The sequence below is a fragment of the Budorcas taxicolor genome, chromosome 4, assembly GCF_023091745.1.
Source record: "Budorcas taxicolor isolate Tak-1 chromosome 4, Takin1.1, whole genome shotgun sequence".
In the NCBI taxonomy this organism is placed as follows: Eukaryota; Metazoa; Chordata; class Mammalia; order Artiodactyla; family Bovidae; genus Budorcas; species Budorcas taxicolor.
In genome coordinates, this window is record NC_068913.1 from 108,370,282 (window position 1) to 108,385,646 (window position 15,365).

At 43.2% G+C, this 15,365-nt stretch overlaps 1 protein-coding gene across 1 annotated transcript in view; it reads right to left on the reverse strand.

The window, feature by feature from the left end:
• Window positions 1-7,938: 7,938 nt before the first annotated feature.
• The window catches only part of TCAF1 (TRPM8 channel associated factor 1), a 36,237-nt gene continuing 28,810 nt past the window's right edge, over window positions 7,939-15,365 (reverse strand). Inside the window, 2 exon segments of the mRNA XM_052638468.1 lie at window positions 7,939-11,055; window positions 13,450-13,700. Coding sequence (XP_052494428.1) covers window positions 11,046-11,055; window positions 13,450-13,700 — 261 coding nt within the window. The 3' untranslated portion in view covers window positions 7,939-11,045.

Sequence of the window (15,365 nt, forward strand, 5' to 3'; positions counted from 1 at the left end):
TTCCCAGGTGGTGCTAGCAGTAAAGAACCCACCTGCCAATGCAGGAGACATAAGAGACGTGGGTTTGATCCCTGGGTCAGGAAGAGCATCTGGGGGAGGGCATGGTAACCCACTCCAGTACTCTTGCATGGAGAATTCCATGGACAGAGGAGCTGGGTGGGATACAGTCCACAGGGTTGCAAAGAGTTGGACACGACTGAAGCCACTTATCACGTACACATGCCTACATTTAAAATAACCACCGTGGGTGATGACCCAGAGAGATGTTATGGGGAGGGAGGTGGGAGGGGGGTTCATGTTTGGGAATGCATGTACACCCGTGGTGGATTCATGTCAATGTATGGCAAAACCAATACAGTATTGTAAAGTAAAATAAAGTAAAAATAAAAATTTTTAAAAACACACACACACACACAAAAATCACCGTGATAAATCTAGTTGTCATCTGTTACTGTACAAAGATATTAAATATTTGTCTTTCTTGTCTAATTTAGTTTGGTTAGTTTAATACCCTCTAGGTCCATCCATGTTGTTGAAAATGACAAGATTTCATTCCATTTTGTGGCTGAGTAAGGGAATGGCAACCCACTCCAATATTCTTGCCTGGAGAATTTCATGGACAGAAGAGCCTTGCGGGCTACAGTCCAAGGGTCACAAAGAGTTGGGCACTACTGAGTGCCCACTCCTTCCACTGAAAATGAGTGATTGAACTGAGTTGCAAAACTCAATGCAATCTCCTTCCATAGAAAATGACTCATTTTCTTATCTTAGTTCGATCATCACTTCCCTAGAAAAGACTTTCCTAATCTCCAGGCTATACTAAATCCTACTCCTGGTACGCCTACACTAAATATGTGTGCTTCTTAGATCTTACCCAGGCAGTAATTTTACATTCATTTGTATAATCATTTGATTAACATTATTCTTTCTCATCGGCTTGTATAATCTGAGTGTAAAGTCTGTCTTTTTTGGCCCACTATTGAGTCTGTTTCATTTCTGGCATGTAGTATTTTAATGAACACATAAGTGTATGTTGAGTAAACATGTATATAGTGAATGTTCAAGAAATATCTGTTGAATTAGTGAGTAAATAAGTCTTTTGTCACTAGTAGAAACCTGTCTGGCAGAGAACCAAATGCAATCAGGTTTCAGAAAGAAAGAACATGCAGAAGCCTATACAAGGAAGACGATCAGATAAGACAGATGGGAATTCTGAACACTTCAGAGTGGAAACCAGATGTAAAGGCAGGGTTAGTTGAGCTCTTGATCTCATACCAGGATACAACTGAGCTTTGGGAAGCAAAGTGGCAAAAGGATACTGAGGGTGGTCAGGCAAGTTTCATGTCAGTGCTGAGTTCAAGGTCTCTTTTGTGAGTTTGTTCTCTTAAGTTTTAACTAGTTTCTACTTACAGCAGCCTCAGTCTTTATGGTGAAGTACTATATTTACTAATATTTTCACCATATTGTTCTCTGGAACTCTGCATTCAGAGGCTTATATCTTTCCTTTTCTCTTTGGCTTTTCGCTTCTCTTCTTTTCACAGCTATTTGTAAGGCTTCCCCAGACAGCCATTTTGCTTTTTTCCATTTCTTTTCCATGGGGATGGTCTTGATCTCTGTCTCCTGTACAATGTCACGAACCTCATTCCATAGTTCATCAGGCATTCTATCTACCAGATCTATGCCCTTAAATCTATTTCTCACTTCCACTGTATAATCATAAGGGATTTGATTTAGGTCATACCTGAATGGTCTAGCGAATTTCTCTGTTTTCTTCAATTTCAGTCTGAATTTGGTAATAAGGAGTTCATGATCTGAGCCACAGTCAGCTCCCGGTCTTGTTTTGTTGACTGTATAGAGCTTCTCCATCTTTTGCTGCAGAGAATATAATCAATCTGATTTCGGTGTTGACCATCTGGTGATGTCCATGTGTAGAGTCTTCTCTTGTGTTGTTGGAAGAGGGTGTTTGCTATGACCAGTGCATTTTCTTGGCAAAACTCTGTTAGTCTTTGCCCTGCTTCATTCTGTATTCCAAGGCCAAATTTGCCTGTTCCTCCAGGTGTTTCTTGACTTCCTACTTTTGCATTCCAGTCCCCTACAATGAAAAGGACATCTTTTTTGGATGTTAGTTCTAAAAGGTCTTGTAGGTCTTCATAGAACCGTTCAACTTCAGCTTCTTCAGTGTTACTGGTTGGGGCATAGACTTGGATTACTGTGATATTGAATGGTTTGCCTTGGAAACAAACAGAGATCATTCTGTCATTTTTGAGATTGCCTCCAAGTACTGCATTTCAGACTCTTCTGTTGACCATGATGGCTACTCCATTTCTTCTGAGGGATTCCTGCCCGCAGTAATAGATATAATGGTCATCTGAGTTAAATTCACCCATTCCAGTCCATTTTAGTTCACTGATTCCTAGAATGTTGACGTTCACTCTTGCCATCTCCTGTTTGACCACTTCCAATAGCAAGAAGAGATAAGAAAGACTTCTGCAGCAATGAATGCAAAGAAATAGAGGAAAAGAACAGAATGGGAAAGACTAGAGATCTCTTCAAGAAAATTAGAGATACCAAGGGAACATTTCATGCAAAGATGGTCTCGATAAAGGACAGAAATGGTATGGACCTAACAGAAACAGAAGATATTAAGAAGAGATGGCAAGAATACACAGAAGAACTGTACAAAAAGGATCTTCACAACCAAGATAATCATGATGGTGTGATCACTAATCTAGAGCCAGACATCCTGGAATGTGAAGTCAAGTGGGCTTTAGAAGGCATCACTATGAACAAAGCTAGTGGAGGTGATGGAATTCCAGTAGAGCTATTTCAAATCCTGGAAGATGATGCTGTGAAAGTATCATATTGATGCTGCATTCAATATGCCAGCAAATTTGGAAAACTCAGCAGTGGCCACAGGACTGGAAAAGGTCAGTTTTCATTCCAATTCCAAAGAAAGGCAATGCCAAAGAATGCTCAAACTACTGCACAATTGCACTCATCTCACATGGTAGTAAAGTAATGTTCAAAATTCTCCAAGCCAGGCTTCAGCAATATGTGAACTGTGAACTTCCTGATATTCAAGCTGGTTTTAGAAAAGGCAGAGGAACCAGAGATCAAATTGCCAACATCCGCTGGATCATGCAAAAAGCAAGAGAGTTCCAGAAAAACATCTATTTCTGCTTTATTGACTATACCAAAGCCTTTGAGTGTGTGGATCACAATAAAATGTCGAAAATTCTAAAGGAGATGGGAATACCAGACCACCTAACTTGCCTCTTGAGAAATCTGTATGCAGGTTAGGAAGCAACAGTTAGAATTGGACATGGAACAATAGACTGGTTCCAAATAGGAAAAGGAGTACGTCAAGGCTGTATATTGTCACCCTGCTTAACTTATATGCAGAGTACATCATGAGAAATGCTGGACTGGAAGAAACACAAGCTGGAATCAAGATTGCCAGGAGAAATATCAATAACCTCAGATATGCAGATGACACCACCCTTATGGGAGAAAGTGAAGAGGAACTCAAAAGCCTCTTGATGAAAGTGAAAGAGGAGAGTGAAAAAGTTGGCCTAAAGCTCAACATTCAGAAAACGAAGATCATGGCATCCACTCCCATTACTTCATGGGAAATAGATGGGGAAACAGTGGAAACAGTGTCAGACTTTATTTTGGGGGGCTCCAAAATCACTGCAGATGGTAACTGCAGCCATGAAATTAAAAGACGCTTACTCCTTGGGAGAAAAGTTATGACCAACCTAGATAGCATATTCAAAAGCAGAGACATTACTTTGCCGACTAAGGTCCGTCTAGTCAAGGCTATGGTTTTTCCTGTGGTCATGTATGGATGTGAGAGTTGGACTGTGAAGAAGGCTGATCGCCGAAGAATTGATGCATTTGAAGTGTGGTGTTGGAGAAGACTCTTGAGAGTCCCTTGGACTGCAAGGAGATCCAACCAGTCCATTCTGAAGGGGATCAACCCTGGGATTTCTTTGGAAGGAATGACGCTCAAGCTGAAACTCCAGTACTTTGGCCACTTCATGTGAAGAGTTGACTCATTGGAAAAGACTCTGATGGTGGGAGGGATTGGGGGCAGGAGGAGAAGGGGATGACCGAGGATGAGATGGCTGGATGGCATCACGGACTCGATGGACGTGAGTCTGAGTGAACTCCAGGAGTTGGTGATGGACAGGGAGGCCTGGCGTGCTGCGATTCATGGGGTCTCAAAGAGTTGGACACGACTGAGTGACTGAACTGAACTGATCTAATAGAATAAAGGGTTTCAAACAAAGGTGGTTTTCCAGGGTCAGAGAGCAGAAGCAGGCCCACCATCTACCATTTGGGAGCAAGGTTGCCTGAAGAATGGAAACGAAGTGACACAAGGAAGAACAAAGGGGCCATTTAAAAACCTGGGAAATGAAAGATGGTGACCAGCATGGGTCCAACTAAGTCATGTGAAGGTGAGGACCCTCAGGCCTTTCCTCCCACCCAGAACACAGAAAGTCAGCATATTCTCACTGGGCACATATTCTGTGACACGCTCTAGAAGACGGAGAGGATACAGTGGTCAGTAATTCTAGGGAGGTGAGAAGACAGGAAACTACTGTATCACATGGATTTATCTAGGTGCTGAACTGGCTGCAAATTAAGTGCAAGGGAACAGAAAGGAAGAAGCAATTACTTCTAATCAGGGTATTAGAAAAGAACTTACAGAGGTAACACTAAAACTTAGCTTTGGAAAAATGTGCATTACAATGTGAAGCTGTCATAATCCACAGCATGAAGGTGTGAATGTGGAAAGCTTAGTCTGAGAAAGAGAAAATGTTCATGGTGAGGGAAGCTTGTTAACAAGACATATCCATAGTGGTAGCTCTACAGAGCTGGGTCAGGTTTTAAGCAATTTTGGCTGGTATGATAATGAGTTTGGATTGTAGTTTCCAGTTTCTAGGAAAAGGTTTTTAAGAAATGTCATGTAGGTTTCCTCCTCAACATCTATCTCCTACTTCACCTCTCTTGACCTTTCTAACCCAATTCCAATTTTATTCAGATAATCCACCTCTTCCCTATGAGATTCAGGGGGATAAGAAGCTAGTTCCAGTTCCAAGGTTAGATATGAATTAACTCAAGCCAAGCATGCTAATACATACCCTTTGCACTGCAATGACTGGCTGTGTGTTATAAATAATATAATACTTCATTGTCTAGCATATACAATAATTGTACACAAAACAGCATTGTCATTGTTACTAGTGGCACGTCAGTCCATTTCTGTCAAAGAGAGGAAAAAAGTCTCTGCAGTAATTCCAGTTTCCCACATGTGCTTTCCAACTACGGGCTAGCATTAATAGTCACTGGCCTCCTGCTTCGATTATTTTTGGTTATGAGTTAAATTTAACATGGTCCCATGTATTCTTTCCCTAAAGGGCCTCAAGGATTTGGGAAGGATTAGGCACACTCTAATTTAGGAAGAACGATGGATGGATCCACCTATGTGCATTTACTGGCATGAGTCACTGGGGAGGTTAATTAAGTCAATGAAATGATCCAGAACAGGTGTCTCTGGCTGTTTTAAGAACAAGTGCTTTGATGGCCATGAAAACGCACAGCTCAGCTCTCCAACTGCAGGGAGCGGGTATGCAGTTGACAGACGGCCCCAGCTGATGTGTTCTAGAATCCTCGGCGCCAAGGTCACACTGCCCAGGAGCTTCTACTGGCCAGTGACTAATTATGGTGGGGATACTAAGGAGGGGGGCTTCCCAGGTGGCTCAGGGGTGAAAAATCTGCCTGATACAATTTAGCAATTGAGCGTGCACACTGAGACATGGTGGGTATTTGGTGGTTGACTTTTGCTCAAGGACGCTCCAGAGGCCTTGACAAAGCTTTCTGAGACTTGCACTGCAATGTAAGCCATTCCTTCTTTTACTCTCTCCTTCACTGGTTACAATGACATCACAGCCAGATGGCCCTTCCAGTCTCCTCTGGCTCCCTCCCTATTTCCTCTCACAAGCATTTCCATGAATAAACCTTAATAAACCTCCTGTATACCTGACCTTAACTGGCTTCTGCCTCTTGGAGGACCCAGGTTAATAGAAGTGGTTGTATCTCCTAACATTAAAATGCTCGTTTATTTATTAAAATTGTGTTGTATTCTGAGTAAAGGGCAAAGTCATCAGCTTGAGAGTATTTAAGAAAGACTCATCCACTACATTTTTCTTTCTGTAGTAAATGTATAACTTCTATTCGAATTATGGGGCTTCCCTGGTGGCTCAAAGGTAAAGAATCTGCCTGCTAATGCAGGAGACTCACGTTTGATCCCTGGGTTGAGAAGATCTCCTGGAGGAGGAAATGGCTACCCATTCCAGTGTTTGGAAAATCCCATGGACAGAGGAGCCTGGTGGGCTACAGTCCACAGGGTTGCAAAGAGTTGGGACACAACTGAAGGGACAGCACACACTCAGGGCAGTATTTGATTACTTTCTGGCCTGTTAAGTATGTACATTAGGGAGGTTGTGACCTTGAGTGGGGACATTGGTTTAGTGACTAAGTAAATCAGAGAGTGATATTATGAAGAGGAAATATGAATAAGGATTTCCAATACATGCAGCTGCTGAAGACTGGCAGTAAGGTCAGTACTCATTAGAGTGCTCCAGTTGGCCTTGGAAGGTAGACGGTAGAAGAAAGTTAACAATGAAGAAGGAAGAGCTACCAAGAGACTAGGCATAGCAGTAGACATGAAACTTGGGAGCCCAAAGGTGTCCACTGGATGTTCGACTGTTTCTCTCAGCTGCAGGGATCCAGTAGTCGTGTATGGATGTTAAGAGTTGGACTATAAAGAAAGCTGAATACCAAAGAATTGATGCTTTTGAACTGTGGTGTTGGAGAAGACTCTTGAGAGTCACTTGGACTGCAAGGAGATCCAACCAGTCCATCCTAAAGGAGATCAGTCCTGAATATTCATTCGAAAGACCGATGCTGATGCTAAAAACTAATACTTTTTGGCCACCTGATGCGAAGAGCTGACTCATTTGAAAAGACCTTGATGCTGGGAAAGATCGAAGGCAGGAGGAGAAGGGGACGAAAGAAGATGAGATGGTTGGATGGCATCACTGACTCAATGGAACTGAGTTTCAGTAAGCTCTGGGAGTTGGTGATGGACAGGGAAGCCTGGCATACCGTAGTCCATGGGATTGCAAAGAGTCGGACATGACTGAGCAACTGAACTGAACTGAACAGAGAAAAAACAGCTGAAAATCAATTGTAATGTTGAGCCAACAAGGCAAAGAACATGCCAAGGAGACTGACAGATGAATAGAAATCTTCTGATATCATCTGGTCTCATATACAACTAAAACTTATCAAAACCATCAAACAATAGTTCAGGAAAGCTTACATCAGGGTCTTGAAATGCTCCTAGATGAAGAGACAAACATCATGTACCTTCTTGAGAAAGAACACTTGTTGGCAACTTTCATGAACACCCTGTTGAACATTCATTCACATAATAGGTACTAAGGAAATAGCAATCCACTCCAGTACTCTTGCCTGGAAAATCCCATGGACAGAGGAGCCTGGTAGGCTACCGTCCATGGGGTTGCAAAGAGTTGGACACGACTGAGCGACTTCGCTTTCTTTCTTTCTTTCGCTTTCTAATCAGCAGACACATGGTGAGTCAGGGACAGGCTTTGTTTTCTGTAGAACTCCTGTAGAAGCAAGGGAAGGGGAAGCGTGTCTGAATAGTTGGAGGGTATTTAGTGTGGTTAGAACTAGAGAGTGATGGGCAGATGTGATGAGCCTGGACATGTTGGATGGATCCAGTTACTTGAGGGCCTTAAAAGCCGTTTTAAGGGTTTTGATTGGATTGTATCTTAGTCAATATGTAGCCATGGAAGGATTTTTATTTGAGTTTATTAAAAACTTCTCAGAGTAATACATGCACAAGGTAAAAAATTAAATAGTACAGAAGGACTTAAAATGATAAACACAGTTTCCCACTCCACCCTTTTAATACTAGTCCCATACCCTAGAGGTGATGCATTTAACAATTTCTATTTTTAGATATTCTGTTAACTAACTTCCTAACATTAAATAATATGTTTGAACAATAACTTCTTGACTTGATTAACTTTAGACAATCTTTAATAATTCCCGATTACAAAAGATAAGGATTTAACTTACACTATTCCCACTTTTCATCTGCCTATCCTTTCACAATTTTTTGATAGATGTCACTTTTAATGCTTCTATTGGTTTAATTTATAATTTTGAACAGTAACTAATCCTTTAGTCCTTGTCCCATTAACTGCAGACTTTCCACCCCCATTTTGAATAGACAAGTAATTCTACACTTCTCTCCACCACTCTTCCCTCAATGAATTCTCAAACTCTTTCTGCTTTCTTTTTCCCTTTATAAGATAGGTTACTTTCAGTTTCATTTCTGGATAAAAGATTAGGCCTCTCATGTTTTGTTTATAGGCTGATCAGAGCACTGAATACCAATAAATAGTATCTACATTATTTTGACTTTGTAAATACTGTTTACTGAGAGTTGGTGGCTCAGCGGTAAAGAATCCGCCTGCCAATGCAGGAGACCTGGCTTTGATCCCAGAATTGGGAAGATCCCCTGGAGAAGGAAATGGAAACCCACTCCAATATTCTTGCCTGGGAAATCCCATGGACAGAGGAGCTTGGCGGGCTACAGTCCATGGGGTCACAAAGAGTTGGACATGACTTATCAACTAAACAACAACAATGTAGAAGCTAGGATATTTTCTTCCAAACACATCCAATGTCATGATTCCTATGTCACTTGAAATGAAATATACCTACCGCCAATGACAAATCCAGTCTCTTCTTACAGTCCATGAGTAATTTTTATCATTATCTCATAATTGGACTTGAATTTAACATGTTTTTGTTTTGTTTCCTTTGTGTTTGTTAAAGAATGCATCTCCTCCATTTCGCAAACATTCCAACTTCTCAAGGATAATGTCTATGGCACAGAATCAGAGAGTCTGAGACCATGTACTCTCATCTGAAGTGGGTCTCTCGGATGATGGTCACTCTGGAGTGAGTCTTCCTGTTGGACGACGGTCACTCTGGAGTGAGTCTTCCTGTTGGATAGTGGTCACTCTAGAGTGAGTCTTCCTATTCGATGATGGTCACTCTGGAGTGAGTCTTCCTGTTGGACGACGGTCACTCTGGAGTGAGTCTTCCTGTTGGATAGTGGTCACTCTAGAGTGAGTCTTCCTATTCGATGATGGTCACTCTGGAGTGAGTCTTCCTGTTGGACGACGGTCACTCTGGAGTGAGTCTTCCTATTGGATAGTGGTCACTCTAGAGTGAGTCTTCCTGTTTGATAGTGGTCACTCTGGAGTGAGTCTTCCTGTTGGACGACGGTCACTCTGGAGTGAGTCTTCCTGTTGGACGACGGTCACTCTGGAGTGAGTCTTCCTGTTGGATAGTGGTCACTCTAGAGTGAGTCTTCCTGTTGCACGACGGTCACTCTGGAGTGAGTCTTCCTGTTGGATGATGGTCACTCTAGAATGAGTCTTCCCTTTGGATAATGGTCACTCTGGAGTGAGACATCCTGGGTGAGGTTCACTGTCTTCTGGTTTCCATTTCTTCCTCCTTCCTGATTTTCATCTTCATTTTGCTGCAGAACTTCCTTAGCAGGTGAGAGAGAACTTCCTTTCCAAGTGCAAAGAAGGTAGATGTTCTGAAAACTTGCATGTCAGAAAATTTCCTTCGTTTGGCTTGCTATGGAATTTTGGGTACAGAGATTTTCCATATGTGAAGACATTCCTCTATTGGCCTATATCATTGTGTTGCTGGTGAAAAATCTCCCAATCTATTTCTCATCCCTTTTTAGTTGAGCTAATCATGATGACCTAACTTTATCTTTTCTCTTGGCACTTCCAATACCTTTGCTCCATCCTTAATATTCCGAAATTTCACAAGATTGTGTCTAGATGTAGGTTGTATGGGGGTGTTCTCAATTTGGAGACTTAGTTATTTCTGTTCAATTGTTTTTTTCTTCACAACATTTTCTATGTTCTCTCTTCTAGACACTCCTAATAGTTAGATACTGACTGTCTATGTCTTTTCTTCTCCCTCTCTTTATATTTCTTATTTCCTTTTGCTCCACATCTGAGAAGATTCCCTCAATTTTATCTTAGAGCCTGTCTACTGAATATTTTTGGCAGCCTTATTTCAGTTTGAGGGTTCTTATTTTCAAGGTTTTTCCTTTGTAGCATCCTGTTTTTAACCTTACAGATGCACCTCACATCTCTCCAAAGATACAGATATCTTAAGTCATTTTTCCCATGTTAACTCTGTTTCCCCCAGAATTTGTTATATTTTTCAAATCTCCTGAATCCATGCTGCTTTCCTGGTCCCTTCCCCAACCACTCCCCCTAGGGCTCAATATCTGGGAATTCCTAGCCGACCATTTCACTGAAGAATCAATATGACAGTGTTTTATAGAGTTGCTTGGGCTCCCTCGGCAGTTGTGTGGTCTGTCTGCTTCTGCAGGATGTCTTACTGTGATTGAAAGCATTTGGTTACTTGAGTAGGGATCGTGGCTGTCAGCAGAAAATTAGCTAATAGGCTAGGGGCTCATTTATTTCCATAAAAGAGAAATTTACTTTGGAGCACCGACTCCTACCTCTCCTCAAGCAGTTCTTTTGTTTCCTTTACACAAACACCACCAACAGAACCACCACAATGGCAACAGACTTGAAACCAACGGTAGGTTGCCTGTGTTCTGTGCACAGAGGTTGGGGTAGAATGGGGGGGGGGGGGGCAGTCAATTTCACAACTGACATAATTCTTGAGTAAATAGACTTTTCAGGTACCCAAGTCTCTTTGGGGCTATGTGTCCAGATCAGCTTATATTCTGCCTGCAAGGAGCTGTACTCTTTCATTATTGTGTCTTCCACTTTCTCTCTTCCAGGAATGTGTTGAGACCTTCTTCACTTACAGCCAAATTCCTTCAGTTTTCTCTGCTGAGATGAGTCAATTCTCTTTTATGTTTCTTGACTTCAGTTTCAGTGGGGCCTGGGGAAGGAGGGAAGTAAACTTACATGTTCAGTTCATCATCTTAAATTCAAAATCCCGCCGGAAGCTTTTAGACAGGGCAGTGACATGGACAACTTGACATTTGTAAAAAGGTCCCCGGGGCTATACTGCTGTGAATGGATTAAAGAGGGTAAGAATCAATATAAAAATAATTCTAAATGACTGAGGATCTAATTTTCTTTCTGAGAACATGGTCTGGGACACTTGGGAGTCAAGATGCTTTACCACAATAGCCAGTCACTGAAAATCCAGTAAGCTAGCAGAGCACTTTCATGGTGCCCTAGAGAGGACTGAAACCCGACGATCGATCCCAGAACCCTGATGACCGGGCTGATACTGAAGGGATCGTCCCAGCACTGTCCACTGGGAAGCAAGTACACGCAGCCAAAGTGCTGGCAAGCAAGGACATAAAGGTCCTTCTATTTGCTGCTTCATTTCCTCATTTCCTCATTTATTTGCTTGTTCAAAGCACTGTAGTTACTAACACTCATCCTGTAATCAGAACGCCTGGGTTCAAATCTCAAATCTATCACTGACTCGCAATTAAGGCTTAGGCAATTTACTCAATCTCCATAAAGTTCAGTTCACACATTTGTAAAATGGGAGCTGTAAGTTTCCATTCCATAAGATTATTGTGAGGATTAAATGAAACAACCTGTACTTGGCACATATACAACAGCCCATTAATTGATAGCAATTATTTTATGTGCTGAATGAATATTCAGCATCCATGTTTAAAGAACCTATGTGATAGATATTTGAGAAGGGAAAATAATTCTAGTACTGAGAAATGACACAACAAAAGAATCCAAAGAAAAATACCATCTATGTCAAATCCTGTTTCTATGCTTCCACCCAATTCCTAATAAAGCAAATAAAACTGTCTTAAAGCAACTAAATCAAAAGATGTAAGAAGGAAAACTGCCTGGATGCACACAACTTTTATCTTGAAGCCCCAACTCTAGCTGAAACTACAAAGAATTTGGAGGTTCTCAGTAAGATTGGAAGAAAAGTTAAGAAAATCTCTGAATGCACTATAATTAAATAAAATCTGGGTCAGCCACATCCAGTTATCTTATTCCAGAGTAAAGATTTCTATTTGCGCACAGACTTTGTCTGCCAAACAGTGATAGGAATCTGTGTCACTACGGAAACACAAACACCACCTCACAGCCGGCTGCTCCTTGTTTGCTAAGCACAAACATCCTCATGGTCTCGTTCTGGCTTTTCAAGTGATTTCCATGCTTAATCAAAGAAAAGATTGTTCTGGAGAGATGAAATTGAAGGAGACCGAACCCCAAGCAGCTTTGAAAAACCCCACCGTGAATACAGAGGCCTGCCTTTAGAGCACAGGGCAGTGTACCAGAATCCTTTCAGAGTCTGCGTGGCAGGTACAGTGGGACAGGATCAATTCATTGCATCTGTAAAAATGCCATCGCAAAGTGTAGCCCTGGTCTAAACTGATGGGAGTTAATTCGATACGAACAGTGGCCGCGTGCATTTTTCTCAGCGCCTACTGACTGCCAGGTACTGTCACTTTTAAAGGTACTAATTTAATCCTCACAACAGTCCTATGAAATAGATCCCACTTTGTAGAAGAGGAAATTGAGTCACAGAGATGTTGAGGAGCTTGCCCAAAGTCATATAAGTAACTGATGAAAGACCCAGGACTTGGGTGCAGGGGGTCAACTGTGAGAGACGATGACCTTAACTCCTGGGCTGTGGGCAGAGAAGGTGGACCAGCACGAAAGAAAACCACCCCTTAGAGAGCATGCCCGGTGTCCACACTCCTCCTCAGAGTTACCAGTCTAGGTCTTCCCTGCAACCCCGTGAGGCAGGGATATTTACCCTCACCCTACACACAACGAAACGGGAGTTAAGAGATAAAACGACTTTCCCAAGAGCTAACCCTGATTATATGGGCTCAAAGCTTTTGGAAAACTACCCAAGACACAAAATACATGAGTTCTCAGGGAGCTGTCTGAATATCATGGTCAATTAGTGCTTCCATTGAGTTCTATGGTTAGGTTTGGGGGAAAATGATAAAAAAATTCAAGTCCCAGGGAGTCCTCAGGGTGACAGTGATCCATAGGAACAGAGGCCAAAGCTCTCAGCCCTGGCCCAGCACAGGGTCAGGAGGGACTCTGATAGCCGAGAGCAGAGGAATGAGCTCATAAATGGAAGGCCATGCTCCTGAGGATTTCTGATTCCACTTTATGTTCTTAACCCACCCCCAGAGATGCTACTAGGATCCAGGGGCAATGAGCTGAGAGGGCAAGGCTAGAACTAAGAGACAGAGGTTGAGGAGTGAATCCCCATCTCTGCCTACCTCCCCAAACCTCTCTACCTGCCACCTCGCTGGGCACTCCTTACATCTGTGTGAGGAGGTACAATTTCATTATATTTTCCTTCCATTCAGGCAGATAGGCCAGGCTGGTTGCCACTTCCTTCTGGATCGGCCAGGCCCAGGCCTCAAAGAACGGAGCCAGATTCTTCTGCACTTGGTGGGAGAACATTTTCACCCACAGATTCATCTTGTCGACGTTGTCTGTGGGCAAGTTGGTCTGGTTCCTGTACTCGGTGAAGAGACGGATGAACGGCTCCCACCCAAAGGCCTCCTGGAGCTGGAAAGACAAGGAGCAAGCAGGTTGAGACATCTGATCGGCAAAAGACCCACCAAACACTGAATGAATGAATGCCTTTAACCTCTTAACCCTCAGCTTCATACCTAGCACTGACCCTCTCCTCTTTCACCTGCTCTCCTTGTGAGCTACTTTCACATGCTGCTGATGAGAAGGGTCTCTGAGCCAGCACAGGGCTCAACACAAAACAGACGCTCAATGAATGACGGTCCAGTGGTCAAAACTGCACTGATTAATATCAGGATTTACTACCAACATCATCATTCCTCTGTCTCACTAGACTATGAAAGTAGTAATAGGATATTACATGAAGATTTGAAATTGGCTGAAGTGCAAAAATCCATTGTCTCTCACAGTTGTAAAGTTAAACCCCACAACCTGGGAACTGCCACCGCGACCCCAATATAATCTGCACTAACAGGAGGTCTCTATCAATTTGCAAGGTGACCAAAATGGTCTTTAGGAAAAACAGTGAGTCCAGGAGAAGCAAAGGACAAAATATAGTCTGTGTGTGTCCTGTGCTCAGTTGTGTCCAACTCTCTGTGACCCCGTGGACTGTCGCCCGCCAGGCTCCTCTGTCCAGGGGATTTGCCAGACAAGAATACTTGGAGGGAGTTTCCATTTCCTTCTCCAGGGGATCTTCCCGATTCAAGGAGCAAACCCACATCTCCTGTGTCTCCTGCACTGCAGGCGGATTCTTTACCTGCTGAGCCATCTATAGTTTAGGTCTCTAGAGTTAAGAGTAAGGCAGAATTTTAGGAAAAGACTGCCATCTTGGTGCCATTGGAACCACCCGCAGCAGGTAGGGAGCTCAGAGGGACATTAGGAGTTCCAAGCTCAACTCGACATCACCGAGGAGGAAGTTCTGTCCCAACACAGGGTTATAGCAGTCTCTTGGCAGCCTCCCTGTCGTTTTCGTGGTGGAGAGAATCAACAGTGAGAACTCGAGCAGGTGGAGGGACCAGAAGAGGGTGCGGTTGGCCTGACGCTGAGTTCCAGGATCCAAGGTGATAAAACCCTCCATAGTGAGCTGGGACTGGATCCAAGGGCTGGGGGGGCTGGAACTGGGTGCTGGGTGATAACTGAAAGGCAGGGGCCACCCCCACGTCCAGTCCAGTGAGGAATCATGGCTTGCTTATAACATGGCAACTGAGGCACAGACGAGTTATAATGAGAAGACAGTTACCTAGGGGAAAAACCACAGCTCCTATCCCACACGTTGGGCATGTGTATGTGTGCCCACGGAAGTGCGGCTAGCTTCACGGAGCTATCCAGAGAGCAGCTTGGTTGCAGTCTCAGGTATGCCTGGGTTTAGAGCCATGACAGTGGCTATATTTGTAGAATCACCTTTGCCTCTACCGTTTTTAACCTTTCTTACCGCTTTCTGTTATTGTTCAGTTGCTTACTTGTGTCCGACTTTTTGCGACCCCCTGGACTGCAGCACGCCAGGCTTCCCTGTCCTTCACTATCTCCCAGAGCTTTCTATCTACTCTCATAAATCTCTTCGATATCCCAGGGTGGATGGTGGGGCTGCTGCAATTACGTCCGCTTTCAGGTGGTGCAAAGGGATGTTCTGAGGGTATCATCCACTAGGACCTTCACCCCTGGACTTTGTCAGAGCCTCCCGCAGCCTGGGGGTGAGGGGCA